This window comes from Protomyctophum parallelum, assembly GCF_964188405.1.
Source record: "Protomyctophum parallelum genome assembly, chromosome: 4".
NCBI classification, from domain to species: domain Eukaryota; kingdom Metazoa; phylum Chordata; class Actinopteri; order Myctophiformes; family Myctophidae; genus Protomyctophum; species Protomyctophum parallelum.
The window spans coordinates 53,770,766-53,792,710 of record NC_139700.1 but is presented as its reverse complement, the minus strand read 5'-3'; the positions used below and the strand labels follow the sequence as shown (position 1 = coordinate 53,792,710).

Genomic DNA, 21,945 nt, shown 5'->3' with positions numbered 1-21,945 from the left:
AACCAATAATATTGTTCCAAGCTCTTTTTCATGCAGAAAATATCTACTGTGTGGTTTGTTATTGCTTAAAAAGAAAACGATATAATCCCAGGAAAAGAATACGTTATGTTTCGGATGGGCAAATATATACATATGTAAGTGTTTTTTGTTGTAAATATCTTTAGATATTTTTCAACTGACCATGGATATTGAGACATATAACTGTTAAACAGGTTCCCTATACATTGACATTGGAATAATAATTAGGACAGAAATGGATGAAACATTAAGCTCACAACACAAGCAAGCTTGTGATCGAGAGTACATTTCTTACCTGGAAATGTCTGCCATATACAGTAGCCTACTGTTCCCCTCCTGCAATATAAATTGAGATTGTTATTGTCCAAAGACCTGCAGTGTTTTGCAGGAGCATGCCATCATCAAAAAGATGGAGAAAAAAAAGAACAAACAAACCAAAGAAACCTAGGGGTAGGCTATCTGTTTCATTTATTGTCACTGACGGCAACACACTGTCTGCAACGCCTTGTTCACACTGCAAGGTAACCCACTAAGTACAGCAACATGCAAACAAGATTAGCTGAGATTAGAGATGTGCATGGACACTCCTATGCTGTAGTAAACCAGCATGCCTGGTAGGCTATAAAGCATTAAAAATAAGCTATTGATGACTATAGCAATCACATGCAATCTGACACAGCACAGTGAAAGGATTGGATAATAACTACAATATTAGGGCATTCACACACAGCACAGGGAGGTGACATCATGAACAATGAAGTGACAAAGACAGACTGACTGCAAAAAATGTACAGTTGAGATAGCCTATACACTATACAGTAGGCCGAGGTACAGTAATAGCATAGGTCATGTATTGCCAATATTATGGGACTTGTCCTTACATGGAAAATATAGGATCCTCGTAGTATAGCATTCGTATAGCAAACAGTTATTACCATTTATATAAAAACTTTTGGAAATCACTCCACTACAAGCATCTTACTGCCTATTGTGCCTAAATACATTTAATGACCTGAGCAAACACCAGGTGTGTCGTGTGTGTGTGTGTGTGTGTGTGTGTGTGTGTGTGTGTGTGTGTGTGTGTGTGTGTGTGTGTGTGTGTGTGTGTGTGTGTGTGTGTGTGTGTGTGTGTGTGTGTGTGTGTGTGTGTGTGTGTGTGTGTGTGTGTGTGTGTGTGTGTGTGTGTGTGTGTGTGTGTGTGTGTGTGTGTGTGTGTGTGTGTGTGTGTGTGTGTGCGCGCGCGTGCATGCGCATATCTAATACGCACATGTGTTTATGGGGTGGAGCTGAGCTGACAATCACACAATGAGTTGCCATTCCCACCGATTTCCTCCCCCTTTCAGCGAGGGGCGCGTTGCGCGCACAGTTCTCCATGCCCATGTGCAGTGCGGGATCCGGCACGCACAGCTGATAGGCAGGCACTCTCTCTCGTTCTGCCCTGCCGCGGCAAAGCAAGCCAAGCACCACCCAACTATCTTTACAACTCAACTCAGTAAAGAGTCACGACAACACACTGAACGACTTGCAATATGTTACGGGATGACACGCATCTCCTAAAAGCGCGCTCCGTTGTGGGAAACTTGCGTTCCCAGATGTGAATTTTTTATATTCTTTCCTCATTTGTTCTGTGCGCGTCTCCCGAGCAAAGCGCACAGTCCCAGTGGCTCACTTTTTACCCCCCCTCCCTCCACTTTTTATTTTATTTTTTATCGCCATGTCGTATCCTCAGGGTTTTCTGTTCCAGCCGTCGGTCTCGCTGGCTCTTCATTCCTGCCCGCCGGGGTCGTTCAGCTCCGGTGTGATTTTAGGACCGAGGACGGAGGAACTGGGTCGCTCGTCCTCCAGGTCAGCCTTCGCGCCGTACGCGGGATCCGCGCCGTTCAGCGGCTCTCCTTCCCCCGGCTTCAACTCTCACCTGCCGTACGGCGGAGAGCCCCGCGCGGCGGCGACTTTGAGCTCGTTCGTGGTAAGTATAGCGAAGTAGTACCGAAGTTAAGAAAAGGGGGTGACTGAAGGGAGTTGTGTGATGTGTTTTGTTTGCTAAGTGCCCGCAAAGTGCGTGCAGATGAAGACATGCAGGTGTCCTCTGTTATTGTTGAGCTGTGCACATACTGTAGTGGAAACCGTAAAATTGATTATTGATATCAATTGATATTATAAACCATTTTATACCAAGGTCGTTTTACAAAAATCTGGTCAAACTTGAATTAATTTTATAGGCCATAGGCTACTTTCTTTCTTTCTTACAAATGTGTAACTTTATCCAAGGAAACCAAATTGCAACACATTTTGAGAGACACAGAAAATAGGCATATTCAAGTATTTATTTACTTTATTTATTTTATAGCATATACCTTATTACTTACTTACTTACTTTATATACAATTCTTCCAATAGTTCTGAAAATTGTGTTAATTAATGTCTATGCATTCATTTAATTAAAAGTGTATAATGGGCACTGAGTTACGCCTATACATGTTTTAAGCTATTTTGCTAAGACCAGAAGGCCTTTACAAAATTATATAGGCTAATTCATGATTTCACAGCACTCCACTCCACATATGTAGCCTATAGTGTCTGAAGAAGGACACATGTTCTGATGTTCTGATACCAAAAATACATCAAACTGTTCCCTTTCCCAGGGCTCTGCGTACGACCCGTCCATGGACTATCACCCGTTCGGAGGGGCCCTGGGGCCTTACCCGTACGGAGACCCTGCCTACCGTAAGAACGCAACCAGGGACGCCACGGCCACCCTCAAAGCGTGGCTCAACGAGCACCGCAAGAACCCCTATCCCACCAAAGGAGAGAAGATCATGCTGGCCATCATCACCAAGATGACCCTGACCCAGGTGTCGACGTGGTTCGCCAACGCCCGCCGGCGCCTGAAGAAGGAGAACAAAATGACGTGGACGCCCAGGAACAGGAGCGAGGACGAGGAGGAGGACGACAACATTGACCTGGAGAGGAACGACGAGGAGGACGAGCCCATCAAGTCGTCCAGCGAGCTGGCATCAAAGAATGAGTCTGGTGCGTCGATTATTAATTCATTTATTTATAATTTTAATTTTCTTTTTGCTAATCTGCTTTTTAAATTTGAGTTGGCATATGCTATTGTTAGTGTTTGTCATACTATTTTATAGTATCTTATTTTTTTTCGTTTTAGTCACTCAGAGATAATTTTATGAGCATGTTCGAGCATATAGGCTGTGTGTGCGTGTTTGTTACTCTGCATCTTTTGACCTTAAAATATGCTAATCTTCTTGGCCTGCTCCATTCTGTAGCTGGACAACATCCAACAAACCCTTGCGAGAAATACAATGAGGACAACGGCAGCGGCGGTGACGTGGAACGGGGCTTAACTGATCCGGATTTTAAGGACCGGGGGGACAAGAGAATGTCCCAAGCGTCGGGGCCCGTCACTGCTGGAGCATCTCCCCAAAGCGCTCAACTCGGGATCCTCAGAGTCCAAGAGTCAGACCGCACACCGAGTCCGGCATCGAAGCGCACCAACGACTCCGACGTTTCCAACAGCACCACCTCTGTCACAGTCATACACTCGCAGAACCCAGCTCCCAAACCAAAATTGTGGTCACTCGCTGAGATTGCAACTTCTTCGGACAACAAATGCAAAGGATCTAGTGAAAGTTCACACGCCATGGGAACGGTTACGGGCCCGGCGCACATAACCTCCTCATCGTCGCGGAACCAATTCCCTCACAGCGCCGCCCTGTCGAGACACCTCTATTACACGTCTCCGTTTATTCCCGGCTACTCAAACTATGGCACTTTCGGACACTTGCACAGCAACGGCCCCGGATCAAACATGGGCTCGGCAGCGTGTTTAAACGGATTACATCAGACTATGCTGCAGAGAGCAGAGGCAATGACCAGGGACAGTAAACTGAGAGGCCAGACTCAATTAGATATCTGTAAAGATTTAACACACCACGAACTCAAGAAAGGTATGATGAATGTGAAAGATTTGAGGGACATTTGAAGGGGCGGCAGACGTTTATTTATTTGGACCGTGCGTGCAGTAAGTAGCCTATTTGTGGGATGCCCTTCTGCCATGGCCTGGAATTCTAAAAAAAGATTTGACTATTAATAAAAAGGAGAAGCCCACATAGGCCACAGACTATTATTTAGTGACATGACTATACAATTTTAGACTGCATTTTTTTCTATGTTCATAAAGATGTAATCTTTGTAGTGCATTTCTGCACAAAACGCAAGTTACTCATTAAAGGCTAGTTTTATGAATATGTAAGTAACCACTCTCAGTTTTTACTTAAGCAATTATTTTTGCAGTGTTATGTGAAGTGAATGGGCTGGCCTGATTCATGACACCCCCCCCCCCCCTCCCACCACCTCATCAGAATAACTTAAAATACTAATATAATTCCCACAGGTGGCCTATGACTAGGCCTAAGCCAAATGTATAATTTCCACAGGCCTTGCAGGAACACAAACCAAAGAGTGCAGTAAGCCTTGTAGGTCTACAGAGTCATCCTAAACCATGACCATTTAATCAAGCAGACAAATAATACAAAATGTTGGCCTTTTATCTTCACTCGAGTCACTCACTGTCAAAGAAATGATTATAGCCTTCTGTAATATAAGGGACTTAAGTTCACAGCTTACAATTTCGCTGTTCTGACAAACAGGAAAACTGTGACATTCAGTTTCTTTACAGCTCGGCCCCCATATTTAATCACAGATAACCTTCCTGGACAAATATCAACAGCTAAGAGGCTTACACTTTCTTGGGGCATCTTTTAGGAATTAATTGTGTAAATTTCAGATCTAGTTGGTTTTTCTTTTGAAGACGGGGGATTTGCTCTGATCCTGTATATTCTGCGGATCCCAGGAGCAACAAACATGGGAAGGAAAATCATATCAGTCTCTAAGCTGTGTGCACACTCCACAATAACTGGGAATGAAAGTGTAATCTGCACCGTGCTGTAGTGAAACGAGAACATGTTTCATGTGCTATGGGATTGTAATGCCCCCGAGAATGCCTTTAGATGCGATGACACACAGTAAACTCCTCTGTGTTCCTTTATCCGTCTGTAACTCGGGAGGATGCACCAATGTAACCAAAGTGGACCCGTTTGGTTGCAAATCGTATACATTCTCACTCCGAGGATTTTTACTGTGTGCATTTTTTGTGCACTCGCCCACGCACTTCTGCTCTGTAAGCACGCCTTTCAGTCTGTCTGTCTGTCCCCGGGACATGGTTTCATGCTTTTAAAATGTTTCATATCACTGTCGGGCCGAAAACTCTTATCTCCAAAAAAAATTATCCAACTTTTTTACTTCGTCATAATACAGCGTCACACTAAAGTAATGAAAATAGCCAATCAACAAGCTTACAACGCGTGCCATTGCGACACGTTGTGACCTTGTAGATCTGCTATTTCTTTTAAATGGTTACGTTTGTATGGGTTTTATACATATTGAACCAATGCAAAGTATAAGCAAGAGCTGACTAAATAATAATAACTACATTTGATCCATTGGAAGGAACGCAGGTTTTTTCTTCCATTTTATGAAAAGTAAAGGTTTTGAACATAAGACGTTAATTCCACCGGATGATATTTAACACATTTCCAATACTTCTGATATTTGTTCTGAGTTATGTTGTGTTAAGACTAGAAGGGCCCATTTTCACTGCGATAAATGAACACTTGCACGCAACTCTCGGTCTCACACTCACGCCCACGCACTTCATTTCTATTACTGTGGATGGTCATTTCAACCATGCCGTGGCTAATAGTATTTATAGCTTATGTAGGCCTGACGTCAAAATAAAAAAAAGTCTTCTGAAAGAATATATGTTCAATTTTCAAAGATTTGTGCCGCATTTTCACGATTTCTCAAAAATAGCTAAAGAATAACGTAATGCTTAAAACACCAAAAGGGGTTCCCGCCCAAAATTGGTTTTAAGGACAGGTGAAGCATATAATAAAACAGCTGCCATTACTTTGGATCACAGCAGTGTTTAATAATTCAGATATCTTTCCTTACCAAAGGCAGACACAGGTATATATAACATTTAAGTGCCTTGCTCACGAGCATATTGCTGTATAGCGTGACCATTCTAGGTACAGAGATATATTTAGGAAGTGTTTGCTTTATTTTAGTCTCTCGAGACAGACGGTTGACTCAAATTCAAGGAAATAGAGGGTGCTGTTTTTCCTTTATTTTTTGACCATGGGTTCTCAGATTGGCTTCATTTAGCCCATTTTGGGCGGGAACCCCTCTTGGTGTTTTAAACATCATCATGTTATAATTTAGCTATTGAAAAATAGCAGATCTACAAGCTCATAGCGCGCCACCGAGTGGCGCGCTACAAGCTTGTAGGTCTGCTATTTTTGAAAAGTCGTGAAAATGTGGCACAGATCTTTGAATATATATTTCAGAGCGAACATTTTTAACTAAAATATTGGCTATTGGCTGTAACTACATATTTTGAGATGGGGGTCCGTGGCCCAATAGACATAATTCTGGGGGTCCTTGACATAAAAATGGTTGAGTACCACTGATCATAGAAACATGGTTTTCAGAAAAATGTTAGGATTTAGAAGCCTTTTTTTTTAATCGACCTCAGTCCAAAATGGATTAGACAGGATAGTAGGCCTAGAGAGAAACGGCAAACTGAGGGCAGACCCTGGATGAGGGACATACAACGTCGGTCTCTAACCAGGGACGTTACTACAGTATTACTGAGGGTGGTCATCTCTAATCAGGGACGTTACTACAGTATTACTGAGGGTGGTCATCTCTAATCAGGGACGTTACTACAGTATTACTGAGGGTGGTCATCTCTAATCAGGGACGTTACTACAGTATTACTGAGGGTGGTCATCTCTAATCAGGGACGTTACTACAGTATTACTGAGGGTGGTCATCTCTAATCAGGGACGTTACTACAGTATTACTGAGGGTGGTCATCCACCGGTACCTCTCGCAGAGTCCTTCACCTGCAGCCTTACGACTGTTAGGCAGCCAAACACAGTCTGACATTTAACTTCACATTATAGCTTGCCACCTTGCACTCACAGGGAAATATTGATCCACAATGTGAATAAGAAAGTGTTAATGTGTTTACGTGTGTATTTGTGTGTGCGTGCATGCAGGTGTGCACGTAAGTAAACGTGTGCATTGTGTCTGGCAAACAGCCGTCAATAATTCATGATCTGAGACAACAGAGTGCCACTGACAATAATGAGTAAATAATGAAACCGCTTATATCGATCAGCTTAAATAAACCTGGAACGATCGACTCCGAAGGCCGATCTCAGCATGCAGTCAGTCAGTAAGAAAGAATACAGGCAGTCCCCAAAAGTATTATGTAAGATAACTGTGTCCTGTTTCTGTAATCACAGCAGTGACCGCAATCAATGTGACACAGAGCACGATCAGGGTTGTGTCATCAGCTTGAAAGAGGATATACACTGTAGAATCTCCAATGTTCATTTAACCACTTAAACCATATAGACTTTGTTGACCGGTGTCCTCCAGGGATCTGTACTTGGCCCTCCTCATTTTGTTACGTTTACTACACCAAATCTCTTTGCGTTGTCGTGTTGTGATGCATTTGTGAGCTTGGAGATCTGTTATTTTCACCAAATATGTTTACAAATGTTTTCCTGTCATGACATGCCCAGAATTCCCAGAAGAGGGTGGTTAGAAAGTGTAGAAATGGACCCTTACGGAGGAGCACAGCCCCAATACTGTATTTAATCATAGATACATTTCCTGGACTTTAGGCTTTATACTCTGTATCTCTGAGACTTGAGTGAGTTACATTAACATTCAGGATTTTGCAGTGTAGCGTGCAAACAATTTGGGAGGCAGTTGCCAAAGCAGATTTGTAACCTCATTTGTAACTATTTAATTATGATATATATTTAAATATTTTAGTGATATATTTGTTACTCCCAGACGTATCTATAGTGTATTATTGATTATTTGTTATTATTGGACCCCAGGGAGATTAGCTGTCGGCCCGGCGTTAGCCAAATTATGGATCCATTTAATAAACAATAATATACTGTATACGGGAATGATCATATTCTAGGAGTATTCTTTGTAAGTGGTAGTGCAAACTGCACACACTCAATGTGGAGTCTATGCATGTGCCTATGGCTAGGGTTGAATCTTAATGTGCATTTCTCCTCTACGAAAGTAGCCTACTGCTATTTGAGGCCTTATGTTTGGAAATATAGTTCCAGCCAGCAGGCATGTCAACAGTTATTATTCTGAATATTCTTTCCCTATGAATATACATCTTTGGATAAACGGTAGTTTCTATCATTCATAGATACAAACAACCATAATTGCATTACTTTGGAAATGTATTATTTGGCTTATGTTTTTCCCATGAATCTGAGGAACATCAGAACTTCAGATAGATAAAGAAAATAATCCTAAATATACAAATGAACATAATTCAAATGATTTCCACAATAGCCTACACGTTGCCCTCAAAATGTGACACTAGGATCTCTCATAACTTCTCTCTTACACAGTAGAAATCATCAGTAATAAAGTATTAATTTGTCATTCTTTGAGACTATACAAATGTAACCAAATGGTTATAGGCCTACTGTATGTGTACATTTTAAATCTTAAATTAAGTTATTAACAATGAGGATTTATTTCTGTGTAGAAGGCTTCCTCGCACACATGCGCTACATTACTCAAAACCTGCACTACAGTATAACCCATTCTGAACGGGCACCCATTTTGGTGTCGGCATCATGTCGTGCTTTAGCTATTTAAAAATAGCAGATCTACAAGCTCATATCGCGCCACCGAGTGGCGCGATACGAGCTTGTAGGTCTGCTATTTTTGAAAAAAATCAAAGAACGACTGACATTTTTAGAATCTGATCTCAGGTCAGAATGGGTTCATCAGACCAGTGTGTGTCCGGCGGAAACCTCTTATGAATCTGATCTCAGGTCAGAATGGGATAACCAACACCTCTGTAGAGCTGGGTGGGTCCCTGAAGCCTTTTGCTTCCAGCTGTGTGTTTACACCAAGCTAAACACTGTCAGACAATGTCGAGCATGTGACTGGAGCAGCACGGAGCCCTGCAGCCACCGGCCAACCCACAGGACTGGCAGATGTCTGCTGCTGATGCCACTCAGGCCTCCTGCCAGGCAGTTCCTTTGCCCTCTTTTGCTTGTCTCTCCCCAGGACCACCCATACAACAGCTGGGCTCACAGCGCTGGCTTCTCACAGCCGGACCACCGTAGGACGCTCTCAGTGGAAGGAAGGTAATACACTGTCCCCCGAAATAAACCGCTTCCCTGGTGACACGTATAGCCATTGGGGCTGAAAGAAAACCTTTTAAATTTGTATTATTACATTTCATTCTTAATTTCTTGTGACCATTAATGACCTTCTGGTTCTGCTTAAAAACTTGAAGCACTGTGTGTGTACATCAAGTGTCAAAACTGAATGAAGGTAAGACATTAGCTAACCCTCGGATGTGCTTTAAGATTATAAAAGACCTTTAATGTTACATTGGCTCATTTGCCTGTATTGCCTTCCACCCACAAATGATAGGGAAACTGTGCCACTGATGAAGTGAACTGCAGATAGTGCTGGTTGAGTAATACAGTAGGTCTACTGTATGTAATCCATTCAAACCACTTCAATCATTTACTTTACTGCAATACATAGAAGACAAGCAAGTACTATAGTGGACATTAATATAGTCCTTAAGATGAACAGGGGAGCGATGCTTCAAAATGGGTGACGTTACCTTGTAAAATGCACATGGTAATAGATGGATGAAAACGTGCATTATAATTAATATTATTATAATAATAATAATAATTATTATTATTATCATTATATTGTATTATTATTATTATTATTACTCTAAGTAAATAATTGGTAATATATGAGCTAAAGAGAATGAATTAATTCTCTTTAGCTCATTATAGGTAAACTATCTTGAGACACTTGAGAAATCTTTGAGAGATCTTTATATGCCTTCACTTTGCCTTGAGCACCACCTAGTGTCACAAGCATCCAGTATTAGGGATCTCTGAGTCTGTATGTTGTCTATCCTTGCTATCTGGAGAACCATTCATCCAATGGACTTGGTGGGTGTATTACTAAGGGCCCCAACCAAGTCTGAAGTCAAACGGGTGAGCGGTTCTCCAGAACTGGCCCAGTCAAAACCGGCAAGCGCTCTAGTGCAATCAAATATGCACAGGCACTGCTCTATTATCTATCTATCTATCTATCTATCTATCTATCTATCTATCTATCTATCTATCTATCTATCTATCTATCTAAGTCTCTGTGTGTACGTACGTCTGTAATCCACGTAACTCAAGAATTGTTTTCCCGAACCGACACGCACGTTCCACACCACCACAGGGAATGCAGTGCCCGGTGTCAAGTTCGTCGTATTGCCGGTTGTCCGGAAACAGCATAAGATCCTCTGCCCCAGCTCTGGACAGATCTGGCCTGTTCTGACATCACACTGGTGGTTCTGACATCTGCATAAACTCCTAATTTGGGCATGCCTGACAAAGAACTCCATATATGGGCATAAAAGGGACACAGACATAATAACTGGGTGGGGCATGCATTTCCAACTTGCATCGTTCCAAGTAGGCCAGTGCCCAACAGGCACCGCTAGTATATTTAATTGGCTTATCAAGTCAAGTCCAAAGTTTATACAAGTACACAGTCATATGAGTTATTGGATTCTTTCTACTCTGCCAATAACCACTTGGGATTTGTTCTCTTTTTTTCTCTTATTTTTTGTATGCTCTGCATGCTGACACATCTCTTTGCATTATGTTTTAACAAAATGCAAGACAGTAAAAATATATAACAAAATAAAAATCTAATGATGTTGATCTTACTTGGCAGCAATAGTACAAAAGGATTGCTAGTGTGAAGTACCTTGTATCACTTCAGTAACCAACCATCCTACACTTTAATCACAATAATTATAATATTCCATTCCAAGTATTTTTCAGATCAGGTGACAATTCCGGGGATAATATTTTGCAATGGAGATACACAGAGGATGAAACACGCTCACTTCCCTGTTTCACCCTGCTAGGCCTAGGAGATTTAGCTAGGTGTGTGGCAGATGGTGCCGTTTGCTTGCAGTCATACCTCCAGTGACCCTTGCTGTTGAATATCACACAGTGGGACGCAGCCTTCCATGTGTTTTGCTCTGATGCATTCTGTCATCTTCAGTTTCTCACTGCAGCGCTGTTGGCCACTGATGCCAATGCCAACCTACTCAACCGATCTTCCAAATTAATTATATATATCCTTAAATGCATCAATAACACAAATAACCGTAGAGCTTTAAATTACTTGTAAACTCTTTTTAACCATTTTCTATACCTTAATCTGATCCAAAATCTGATCCTAAATCCAGGAAGGAGTGGTACAGGTGAAACATTACACGACTCCATCCAGAGTGCACCGCAGCTCACAGCATGCACGCTGGGTCTTATGCTAGTTTGCCTTTTTACGGCATTTGGGACAAAAGACTGTGTAGCATATCTGGACATTATGAAAGACGGGTGTCCAGAAAAAATAAAGAAATAAATAAAGCATTCAAAATAAGCGATTTAGCGATGCGCTCTGGACGGAGTCATGTACATTTTCACCTGTGCCACTCGTTATTGGATATAATAACATAAGAAAATGGTTAGTCCGGAATTCTCCTTTAAGTAATAGGCCTATAATTCAATTGAATCGTGTGGCATTAATGCATAGTGTACAGTGGCAAACCTATAATATAGCTTAATCTTTACATCTCTATACAAAAGCACAATTGATACCGCTCACCCATTGGATATGGCATATGGAGCTGTAAGGTGACTTTTGAGTACTAGTACCTAGTGAACGATTGAAAGTCGGGAACGATGCAAGTTGAAAATGCATCATGCCCCAGCCCCACCAGGTTATGCAAACCCGTTGCAGGCTACCCGTTGCACCCATCTGTCCATCAGTGTTCCTTCATGCGGTCCGTGTCAGGCATGCCTAAATAACATTTAGTAAGACAGAGTTACGCAAACTCCGTTCACTTCATGGGGCCAGTCCAATGGCGGCTCTTCTACATAGACTTCTATTGAATGGGGACAACCGGAAGTATTGAATGGGGATAACCGGAAGTTTACGGAATGCATTGCAATCTATGGGCTCGCGCGAGTACATGAACCACGTGACCGGGCTGTTTTCTGCCCCCTCAATATCGCAACTGGCATATACTTGCCTTGACTCCATATGGAGTCCAGGCAAGATAGACATAGATTGCAATGCATTCCGTAAACTTCCGGTTGTCCCCATTCAATACTTCCGGTTGTCCCCATTCAATAGAAGTCTATGTAGAAGAGCCGCCATTGGACTGGCCCCATGTCTATGCCAGAGCTCCTGTCTATGCCATCAGTAGCCTACAATGACATCATATTGATGACATCATTATGGATTTGAGGTTTTATCAATGTATTTTGGAGATCCACGACTACTTTGGGTGCATGCCAAGTTTAAAAGCTTTCGGTCCCATTATGCTCATGATGACATCCTCCTATATTCCTCCTATATTCAGCTACAGTGTAGATTTTTGTCCTAACACAAACTTGAAATGCCATTGACAATGAATGGATAATTTACGTCATATATGTAGATGAGCAATATTCGTATAAAAAAAAAAAAAAATGATAAGAGCGCCCCTCACTTCACACAGGTGTGATTTCTTCCCCTCCTAAATACAGTTTTTGTCCCCACAAAATGTCCGCAACACAAACATTAAATGCCATTGACAATGAAGGGAAAATGTACGTCATCTTGTCCCCACACGCACTGACACTGAATTTGAATGAATTCATGATTTTTCTTTTCTTTTTTACAATTCTTTAATTTCACATTCAATACTATTGCACAATTTTCTCTCTTTTTTTCCTTAGTTGAACAGGCCTTTTCTGTCACAGGATAGTGTATAACTGCAAATGTGCTGCTAACACACTCTCCAGCAGAGCACGGTGGTCTCTGTTTCCACCTAGTGGACAAATGTGTTAATTATTTATCAAACTTAAATTGTGACTATTTTGTATTTCTCGCTTCTTTCCTAATTTGGACAAGACAGCACGGAGCAGCCAGGAAGCCATGACGGTAAAGGCAACACCTTTGACATTAAGGTACAGGTAAGCATTAAGAAAATGTGTTATTAAGAACCTTTTTATAATCGTGTTCCCAGGCGGCAGCCAGGCGCACCATCTTGTTGCATCTGACAGTCCCGAGGAGGAGGGAGCCCCATGCGGCGCTAGGGCCTCCCCTGAGCAGACGGCCCGGCCTCACGCTTCACCTGCTTCAGTCAACGGCACGCTGGGAACACCACCAGGTCTCCCCGGTCGCCCCGAGAAGCGAGGCAGCGATAGCATGTTGACAGTGTCACACATGAACTGCCAGGGCAGCCTCTCCTCCCCCGTGCCAGCTCAATCAGTGAAATTCCTCCAGCCTAGCTTCAGCTGTTATCGCTGTTGGAGTGCAGGGCTTTTTTGGTCTCCGTCCCTTAATAGTGCTGAGCACCACCTTGCCTGGCTGTCTCTCTATTATCGTCAATAAATGCCTAATTTTGCGATGGAGTAGGCTTACTTAGGGTTAGGCTATAAATTAAGCTTAATTTAGCCTAGCTACTTCCAATACAGATAGTTCTCAAAATACAGGGGGGTTGTGTCAACTTGTGTGAGAACATTAGAACAAGATATATTGTGTGATTGATATTGTAAGGTTTATTGAACAGGACTTTTGTTTTAGTGTGTAATAGGGGTACATGTTGGGGAGGTCAATGGAGCAGGAAATCTGCTGGCTTTCCACCATTGGCAAGCCATGGGAGAAGACTGTTGAGGCCAGGTGGAATGGTGGGTTGCCACATGGAAGAGCAGATAGGGCCAGAGCAATAGGGGACGGCTTGGACCATGGCCTTTAGCTTAAAATGTCCTGGGGTTTGTGGACAGAAGAAGCGTTTTAATAAATGATGCTATATGGCAAATACTGCATAATAACTGTAAAAGGCCTACCAACAATTCTAAACGGATATAATTGTGATAGTAATTAAGATAGTAATAATCTTCAAATTAATAATTTTAATAGTGTCCTCAAAATTTGAGGCCTGCCAAATTTGAGGACTGAAATTGGTGCTGTGATTAGACGAAAATTGGAAATTAGTGCTGTGATTGGACGGACAAATTACTATGTATGGTGGCAAAATTGCCGCTGTGATTGGCTGAAGGTGTGCCATTCTGCGCGCACAGATAGACACTAGATGGTGCTAGAGCACCTGTCCTCTGGACAGTGTATGTGGCCCATGGTGACATCGATCAATTCTGGATTAAAAGCTTCTAATAATATAATAATTTATGGCCCAAAATCTATAAATATCACACTATTGAGGCAAGCGCCGCACAAGGTTCCCTTTTTTCACACGTCCAATAGGCCACTGTTCCTCTGCACCCTCCTCCAATCACAGGCAGGCTTCTGTGTCGACTCGTGATAATGAAATAATGTATAGCCAGGTGGGGTTGGGGGGGGGGGGAGAGTTGCGTTGCCACTCCCGTTGAGGATGTTGTCGACGGCGTGCTCCATCTCCTCGACTGTCATGTCACGCTCGTCCGCCTCCTCCACCTTCGCCACCTCGATGAAGGCAGGGGTCGGCAAAATGACCCAGACCCTCTGATATCAGCACAGCGTCCACCAGCGCTGCCATGTGACATGTAAAGTCGCACTTTAGTCTGCCCAGCAGGGGGAGGGTACTGTGAGTGACACCGGCCGCTGAGCTCTCTGATTGCACACTCTGGGGGTGGGGGTGGGGCTAACACTTTGGCACGGTCCGACTGCTCTGGTGACTGTCGCCGTACCACCATAGAGTTATATATAATCTAGAGACCGGACCACCCCGCCCACGGCTATTCTTGTCACTGGAAGTCTGCCCGAAGTACCATTATAACTCTATGGTTGGCTCGAAGTTGAGAACGGTTTGCACTTTTGATGCACTTTTGCGTCAAGACATCACTGAACGTCCGTCCATCTCCACGAACGTCTCGGAACGTCCTGCAGTCCCAGCTTTGGCCAGTAGGGTATTGGTGGCTTCAACGTTGGCCAGCCGCTCTAGGGGCCTGCACCGCTACTGAAGGTCTTTGAGTTTTGCCAGGTGGTCCTTCCTGTTGGCGAACACACAGCGAACGGAGGACAGCAGCGGCGGCGGCCCGGCGTCGCCCCCGTCCCGGCTCAGCATGACGACGAAGCGGCTGACGCCGGTGTTGGGACAGGGAGCGAACGCCTGGTGTGTCTTCAGCCCCGGCGGCAGAGAGCAGTGCAGGTCCTCCACGAGGTGCCTGATGGCCACACCGATGTACGCGCCGTGACTCACCACCAGGGCGTGGACCCGCGCGCCACCCAGCCCGTCGTCGGGGAGGCCGGCGGGGAGGACCTCGTCGTCAGGGCAAGGATCGGGGTGGCGGTCCGCCGCGGCTCCCGCTGCTTCCTCTGGCGCGGCGGTGTCACCGTGTCCCGTGTCCCAGCCGTGCTCGTCGACCAGCCGTCGGAACAAGACTCTGAGGAACTTCTCAAATCGCAGCCTCACCTGGTCCAAGGTCTCTCCTCCGGGGGGGGTGTAGTCTCGACACGACTGGCCAGCGGCGTTGGCCATGTTCTTCAGGTCTTGTATTCGGCGTCCTTCAGCTATGCCAAAAGCCCTCTCTCTGAGCAAAGGGTCCAGAAGCATCTCGGCGTCAGAGCAGTGAGCGTTGTTCCTCAGGATGGCCTCGGCGGTCTGGCGGGCCCGCTGAAGGTCGCTGACGAGCACGTTGTGGAAGCGGAGGTCTCTGAGGTGCCGTCCCGCTGCCTCCGCCTGTCGGAGTCCGGTCTCTGACAGCACCGTGTCCACGCTGCCTTGTAACAGCTTGTCTCTGTTGTGCTGTGTCTCTCCATGCCGGACCAACGTCAGGCTGAAGGTAAACATGTTCGCCCAGTCGGCTGGGTGACTGTGTGCCGTACAATGTACTTCCTGTTTGGGGTCATTGGCCACGTCACTCATGACGTCATGATATCAGCATATCATAACACGGCTGTATTAAGATTTATTTAAGGCTGAATCATCACTGACATAATTTACTGATATACTGACCATTTTCATTTCAGTCCACAATCAATAACCTTGGTGTCCGGGTAGCTCAGTCGGTAGAGCTCTCACCTTTGGACCTTGGTGCAGCAAGTCGTGCGGGAAGTACTGGGAGCTGATGGTAGGTGTGGCGCTCCACCTCAGCAACCCATCTCTCAGGGGTCTAGCACATTGTAACGGGGACAGCTAGACTCCCGCGTGTTACCGGCTGATACCGACAATAAGCCACTCCCGACCTACTACTTTGATTAATTCCTGATATTCTCAATAACATCATCAGTTTCATAATACACTATATCCTATAGGTGTTATTGGATAATGTGTGAAATAGGTCAGTAAGTCATATCTTGTTGTAATAAATCATAATTATTCTCTTTTGTCAATTTGTGCGATAAATACAAGGAAGAATACGTAGGCTAATATTTTGAACGTGTGTTTGCATCTGTATGTTTTTTTTTTTTTTTTTTTAACCTTTCTTTCCCCCATTTTCAAGCAATGGTGAACTGATCCAACACTAGATGGAGTGCCACGTCAGTCACATCAGGTTAAGGTTCTTTCTTGGAATTCACTGGCACGCTCCTGGCTGTCTCTTTCCATTCGGTGCTTACTGTATGTAGGCTGTCTCTTTCCATTCTGTACTATATCGTCTGTGTGAATCACTCAAGACTAGATACATACATGATCAACAGTGGTGTAAAGTACATTGACTTAATTTCGGCCATTTGAAAATAGTCAGTCTACAAGCTCACAATGCACTGTGATGCGACACATTGTGAGCTTGTAGATCTGCTATTTTCAAGAGATTTTTATATACATTTGAAAACTTGAACTGGGACATTCTGCACAATGAATACTTTTGTAGTACATTTTGAATTCCACACTTTTACTTGTAACAGAGTATTTCTACATTGCAGTATTGATACTTGTACTTAAATAAAACATTTTAGTACATTTTCCACTACTGATGATCACACAACATTCATGTGATCATGTAAGCCTATATTCATATCCGAATGCAGAAATTGTTTGTCATGTGTACAGTACTATTTACACTTGCTATTTGGTTAAAAAGAAATCACATTGGTGGACGGTGGTGCATAGTATGAATGGAAAGTTCGCTTCCAAAGAAAGCACTCTTTAAAAGTTACTATTAAGGTTTTAAAAGTACTATTGAAAACTACTTGTATTGTTGTTGGTATACTATCTTCTCATTGTTATTGTGTCAGTGAAGACTCTGAGAGCTCACAACTCAGTTCTATGTATAGTTCATGTGTTTGTGAAGATAAAAAACACCCCTTTACGCCATCACACTAAAGAAACATAATCCCTCCTTCTCTCTCTTTCTCACTCTCTTTTTTGTTCTTGTATAGGATGAACACACACATGCACGCGAGCACACACACACACACACACACACACACACACACACACAGCTGGAGGCTAGGTTTTCAGCTCAGGTGTGCGCTGCCTCTCCAACATGCTGTGTCTTCTCCAGTCATTATGTAGTTGGGCGTGCAGTGAGTGAGGCTGCAGCAGAGACAGGTAGGCAAATGGCTTCTGTTGGCTTCTGCACTCATTCTTCAACTCATTGGTTTAATCGACTTTTAAAAGGAATAATGTACTTTTGAATGAAATAACATTTCACTATTTTTGTGCGACACCGTTGTACAACAAAGTAGAAAATAAGGCTTATAATAAGGCTAATATGGCTTAAGGCTTAATAAGGTTAATAAGACTAATCCATTTATTTCATTATAAGAAGAAAAAGAAATGATTTCTTCACGTTTATTTGCTAATAAAAAAAGAAAAGTATGCCTAAAAAGTAAAACTGATTGTTTTATTCGATTCATTGAAGAAGTAATCTACACAATAATCGCTAAAGCTAATCGATATTTGCAGCCTTAGATAATTCACTAAACTGTAAAATCCAGCGTTCATTTTAGTCAGGGAATGTATAGCCTACAATTGGAACCAAACAAACCTGGGTCCATGTGGTAACATTTGTATTCGGTTAGTTTAGCTAAAATGATGATTTTACTCTGTACCCAACTTGACTTATTTGTTTTTAGCAGATTGACAACTGCTAAACTATGTGGGTATTAAATGGTCATTGCTGATGGTGGTAATAGGTTAACTCCATCCTGAATGAGATAGCCTTATTTGGTGAAGCTGCTAGCTACTGTAATGATGTAGGCTACTGTAATGACCAGATATCGGCTAATTATCTGTTTTCTCTGGTTCAATAAGGCCACTGTACATCCTTCACTTACATTAAATTAACAGCCTGGTAGAATAGCAGTTTTGCAATTTAGTTAAAAAAAAGGAACATTTTCATTCAAAATGAATAAAGTACTACTATATTAGTTTTGGTATTCCTCTACCTCAACATGTTATGTTAAAATAGTTATTGTTGGAGTTATATTGATTCTGAGTGCTTATCATCAGAAAACTGGCTCTCGTATTGTTGTTGGCATAATAATGTTTTATGTTTTATAACTGGCAGTCTGGCACAGTTGTGGAAAGTAACATTCAAAATCTTGTGGGGTCAAAAAGTACTATAGTAGGCAGTAGTAGCAAATACCTGAATGCTATACAGTTATACGCAGTGTTTGAGTTACACCTGGCTATATAGTACAGTAGGAGGTACAGTAAATGGTTCTGAACGTGTTATATCTATATACACATCTGCTTAAAGCCGGTGACATCATCTTACAGTTATGTTCCGTCATATACAGTATGAAGATGCTGAAAGGCAGTGGTGGAAAGTAACTAAGTACATTTACTTAACGTAAGTACTGTACTTGAGGAACAGTTTTGAGGAATTTGTACTTTACTTGAGTAGTTACTTGAGATTCCCAGTACTTTTTACTTTTTACTACTCCACTACTACATCTCAGAGCCAAACATTTTACTTTTACTCCACTACAATTATTTGAAAACTTTGGTTACTAGTTACTTTGGAAATGTAAATTTTCATTCAAAAACATAATTAACCAATTCAACAAATTTGAAAATAGACGATTCTATTTTCAAAAGATTTTGTACACATTTTGAACTGAAAACGGGACATTCTGCAATATGAGTACTTTTACTTTTAGGACTATTAAGTACATTTTGATGTCGATAATTTTGTACTTTTACTTGAGTACATATTGAATAAAGGTCTTGTACTTGTAACGGAGTACATTGTAGTATTGACACTTTTACTGCCGATAGGTTTATTATCAGCAACAAGCAAGAGGCGGGGTTGGCGAAAGGGCCTTTCTGTGTGGAGTTTGCATGTTCTCCCCATGTCCCCTAGGGTAGGTACCCTCACATGTTCTCCCCATGTCCCCTAGGGTAGGTACCCTCACATGTTCTCCCCGTGTCCCCTAGGGTAGGTACCCTCACATGTTCTCCCCGTGTGCCCTAGGGTAGGTACCCTCACATGTTCTCCCGTGTCCCCTAGGGTAGGTACCCTCACATGTTCTCCCCATGTCCCCTAGGGTAGGTACCCTCACATGTTCTCCCCGTGTCCCCTAGGGTAGGTACCCTCACATGTTCTCCCCATGTCCCCTAGGGTAGGTACCCTCACATGTTCTCCCCATGTCCCCTAGGGTAGGTACCCTCACATGTTCTCCCCATGTCCCCTAGGGTAGGTACCCTCACATGTTCTCCCCATGTCCCCTAGGGTAGGTACCCTCACATGTTCTCCCCATGTCCCCTAGGGTAGGTACCCTCACATGTTCTCCCCGTGTCCCCTAGGGTAGGTACCCTCACATGTTCTCCCCGTGTGCCCTAGGGTAGGTACCCTCACATGTTCTCCCGTGTCCCCTAGGGTAGGTACCCTCACATGTTCTCCCCGTGTCCCCTAGGGTAGGTACCCTCACAAAAAACATGCAGTAATCCTGGTCTCTAAACTGCCTCCCCCTGGCCAGCCGAGGCGCCTGATGGAGGGGAAAGGAACTGGTCGGAATAACGTGTTCCTTCCACGCGCTACGTCCGGCTGGTGAAACTCCCCCCTGTCAGGTGTAAAGAAGCAGCTTGGACTCCTCATGCATTGAAGGAAGCATATGAGGTCAGTCCGCTGCCCCCCCCCCCCCCCCCCAGGTTGGCAGAGGAAGTGTATCATCCAGGATTACATTCGATAATTGACACTGGGTGAAAAAGGTGGGTTACAAAATTGTGGGATAAAAACTATTTAAAGCAACAAGCAAAGCCTGATAAGAAGCGGTCTTGTACTTCTGCCTCTGTAGTGCAAGAACTCACCACGACTGTTGTGGGATCATCAGTTGAACGTCAGCTGGCAACCAGAAGAAAACAAATATACCGCTGGAACACTTTCACACCAACGAGGTATGTGAAAAAAGCCCAGATGCAGCTCCCATACACCCTGCAGTCACAGAAATGTCATGTCCTCAATGAGGCCGTTTGTCATTTAAAAAAAGTCACACCTGTGTGAAGCAAGGGGAGCTTTACCAACCCTTATCAGCTTACATCGTCGCAATATCGTAACATAACATCATATGCCGATTTGTTCAGTGACAGACAAAACAAACATTAATCTCTGTTCATTGTTAATGGCTTTTAATGTTTGTCTAGATAAGACAAACATTTTTGATTTGATTGAAATATTTATCAACAGTTTGCAGAATTACAGTACGTTTCAAGCACAAACTCAATACAAGTACAGCATCTTGCAATGGGTCTGGTCGACAAGATTCGATACACCGCCAAGATACCCATGTACCTGTCTAAATACTTCCTTAATGTAAACGAAGTCCACACCCACAACACCAGAGGGAGTGCAACAAACCATGTACAACCCAGATTCGGCACAAACAAGGGACTAAATTATTTTCGCTCCTATGCCACCAAAATGTGGAACGCCCTACCAACAGTCATTAAGACATTAAGATGTGAATCCCTTGACTCCTTCAAAACCGCTCTCAAAGGGCACCTACGGATGGCTGCAATTCGAAACTGGCCCCCGTAAAATCTGAATCCCCCCACCCCCTTTCCCCCCTCACTGTATATGTTTCTTTTCCCTTTTTGCTGCCTTTATGATGAATTCCTGTTCTGTTCTTTGACTATATAGAAGTGTCTATTTGTACGTCTCTAAATGTTTTGATGAATTGAACATGGTGAACCCTGTTGTAAACAAGTGTAATGCTTAATTGGGTCGTCCACTCACAGTTAACAGTCTCTGTATTGAGTTTGTGCTTGAAATGTACTGTAATTCTGCAAACTGTTAATAAATATTTCAATCAATCAATCAAAACAAAGACTGTTAACTGTGAGTGGACGAGCCAATTAAGCATTACACTTGTTTACAAGAGGGTCCACCTTGTTCAATTCATCAAAACATTTAGAGACGTACAAATAGACACTTCTATATAGTCAAAGAACAGAACAGGAATTCATTAAACCTAGGGGCTATATAGTGCCCCTCAAAAACACCACAAAAAGATTCTGTACATTCTCGAAATACAAATAAATAATTTAAGTCGCTCTGCTAAATACCTCCCAAGATACTAGTAAAGTTTACAGTAAATTCCTCTAAATAAGGGTTCCTCTTCAATGCAGGTTACAGCATGACACTAATCCTGTTTGTATTTTACTCTACATTTACAGTGTGTACATAATGCTCATTTGTTTGTATGTTGGCCTCACTTGAGGCACCCAGTCAAGTCTCATCTAGTCAAGACTTTGTTTAGTTGGATTATAGTGGGAAAGCTATAGCATGAAATGCAACACGAGATCTTCCTTTTTTA

The 21,945-nt window shown here is 43.0% G+C and overlaps 3 protein-coding genes across 3 annotated transcripts in view; 2 read left to right on the top strand and 1 right to left on the bottom strand.

The window, feature by feature from the left end:
- Nucleotides 1-1,732: 1,732 nt before the first annotated feature.
- irx5b (iroquois homeobox 5b) lies at nucleotides 1,733-14,566 on the top strand (the record flags this gene model as incomplete). Its single annotated transcript, XM_083762881.1, has 7 exons — nucleotides 1,733-1,984; nucleotides 2,661-3,048; nucleotides 3,303-3,994; nucleotides 7,161-7,168; nucleotides 9,226-9,305; nucleotides 13,271-13,515; nucleotides 14,543-14,566. The coding sequence occupies 7 exons, from the start codon at nucleotides 1,733-1,735 to the stop codon at nucleotides 14,564-14,566; spliced, it is 1,689 nt and encodes a 562-aa protein (XP_083619007.1).
- A 630-nt stretch (nucleotides 14,567-15,196) lies between these two features.
- On the bottom strand, nucleotides 15,197-16,033 carry LOC310857269 (fructose-2,6-bisphosphatase TIGAR B-like; the record flags this gene model as incomplete). Its single annotated transcript, XM_083762880.1, has 1 exon — nucleotides 15,197-16,033. The coding sequence occupies one exon, from the start codon at nucleotides 16,031-16,033 to the stop codon at nucleotides 15,197-15,199; it is 837 nt and encodes a 278-aa protein (XP_083619006.1).
- A 4,398-nt stretch (nucleotides 16,034-20,431) lies between these two features.
- lamb4 (laminin, beta 4) overlaps nucleotides 20,432-21,945 on the top strand; it is a 51,887-nt gene continuing 50,373 nt past the window's right edge. The window contains exon 1 of the mRNA XM_083763274.1: nucleotides 20,432-20,527. The gene's annotated coding sequence lies outside the window, so the exon portion shown is untranslated. The remainder of the gene's footprint in view (nucleotides 20,528-21,945) is intronic.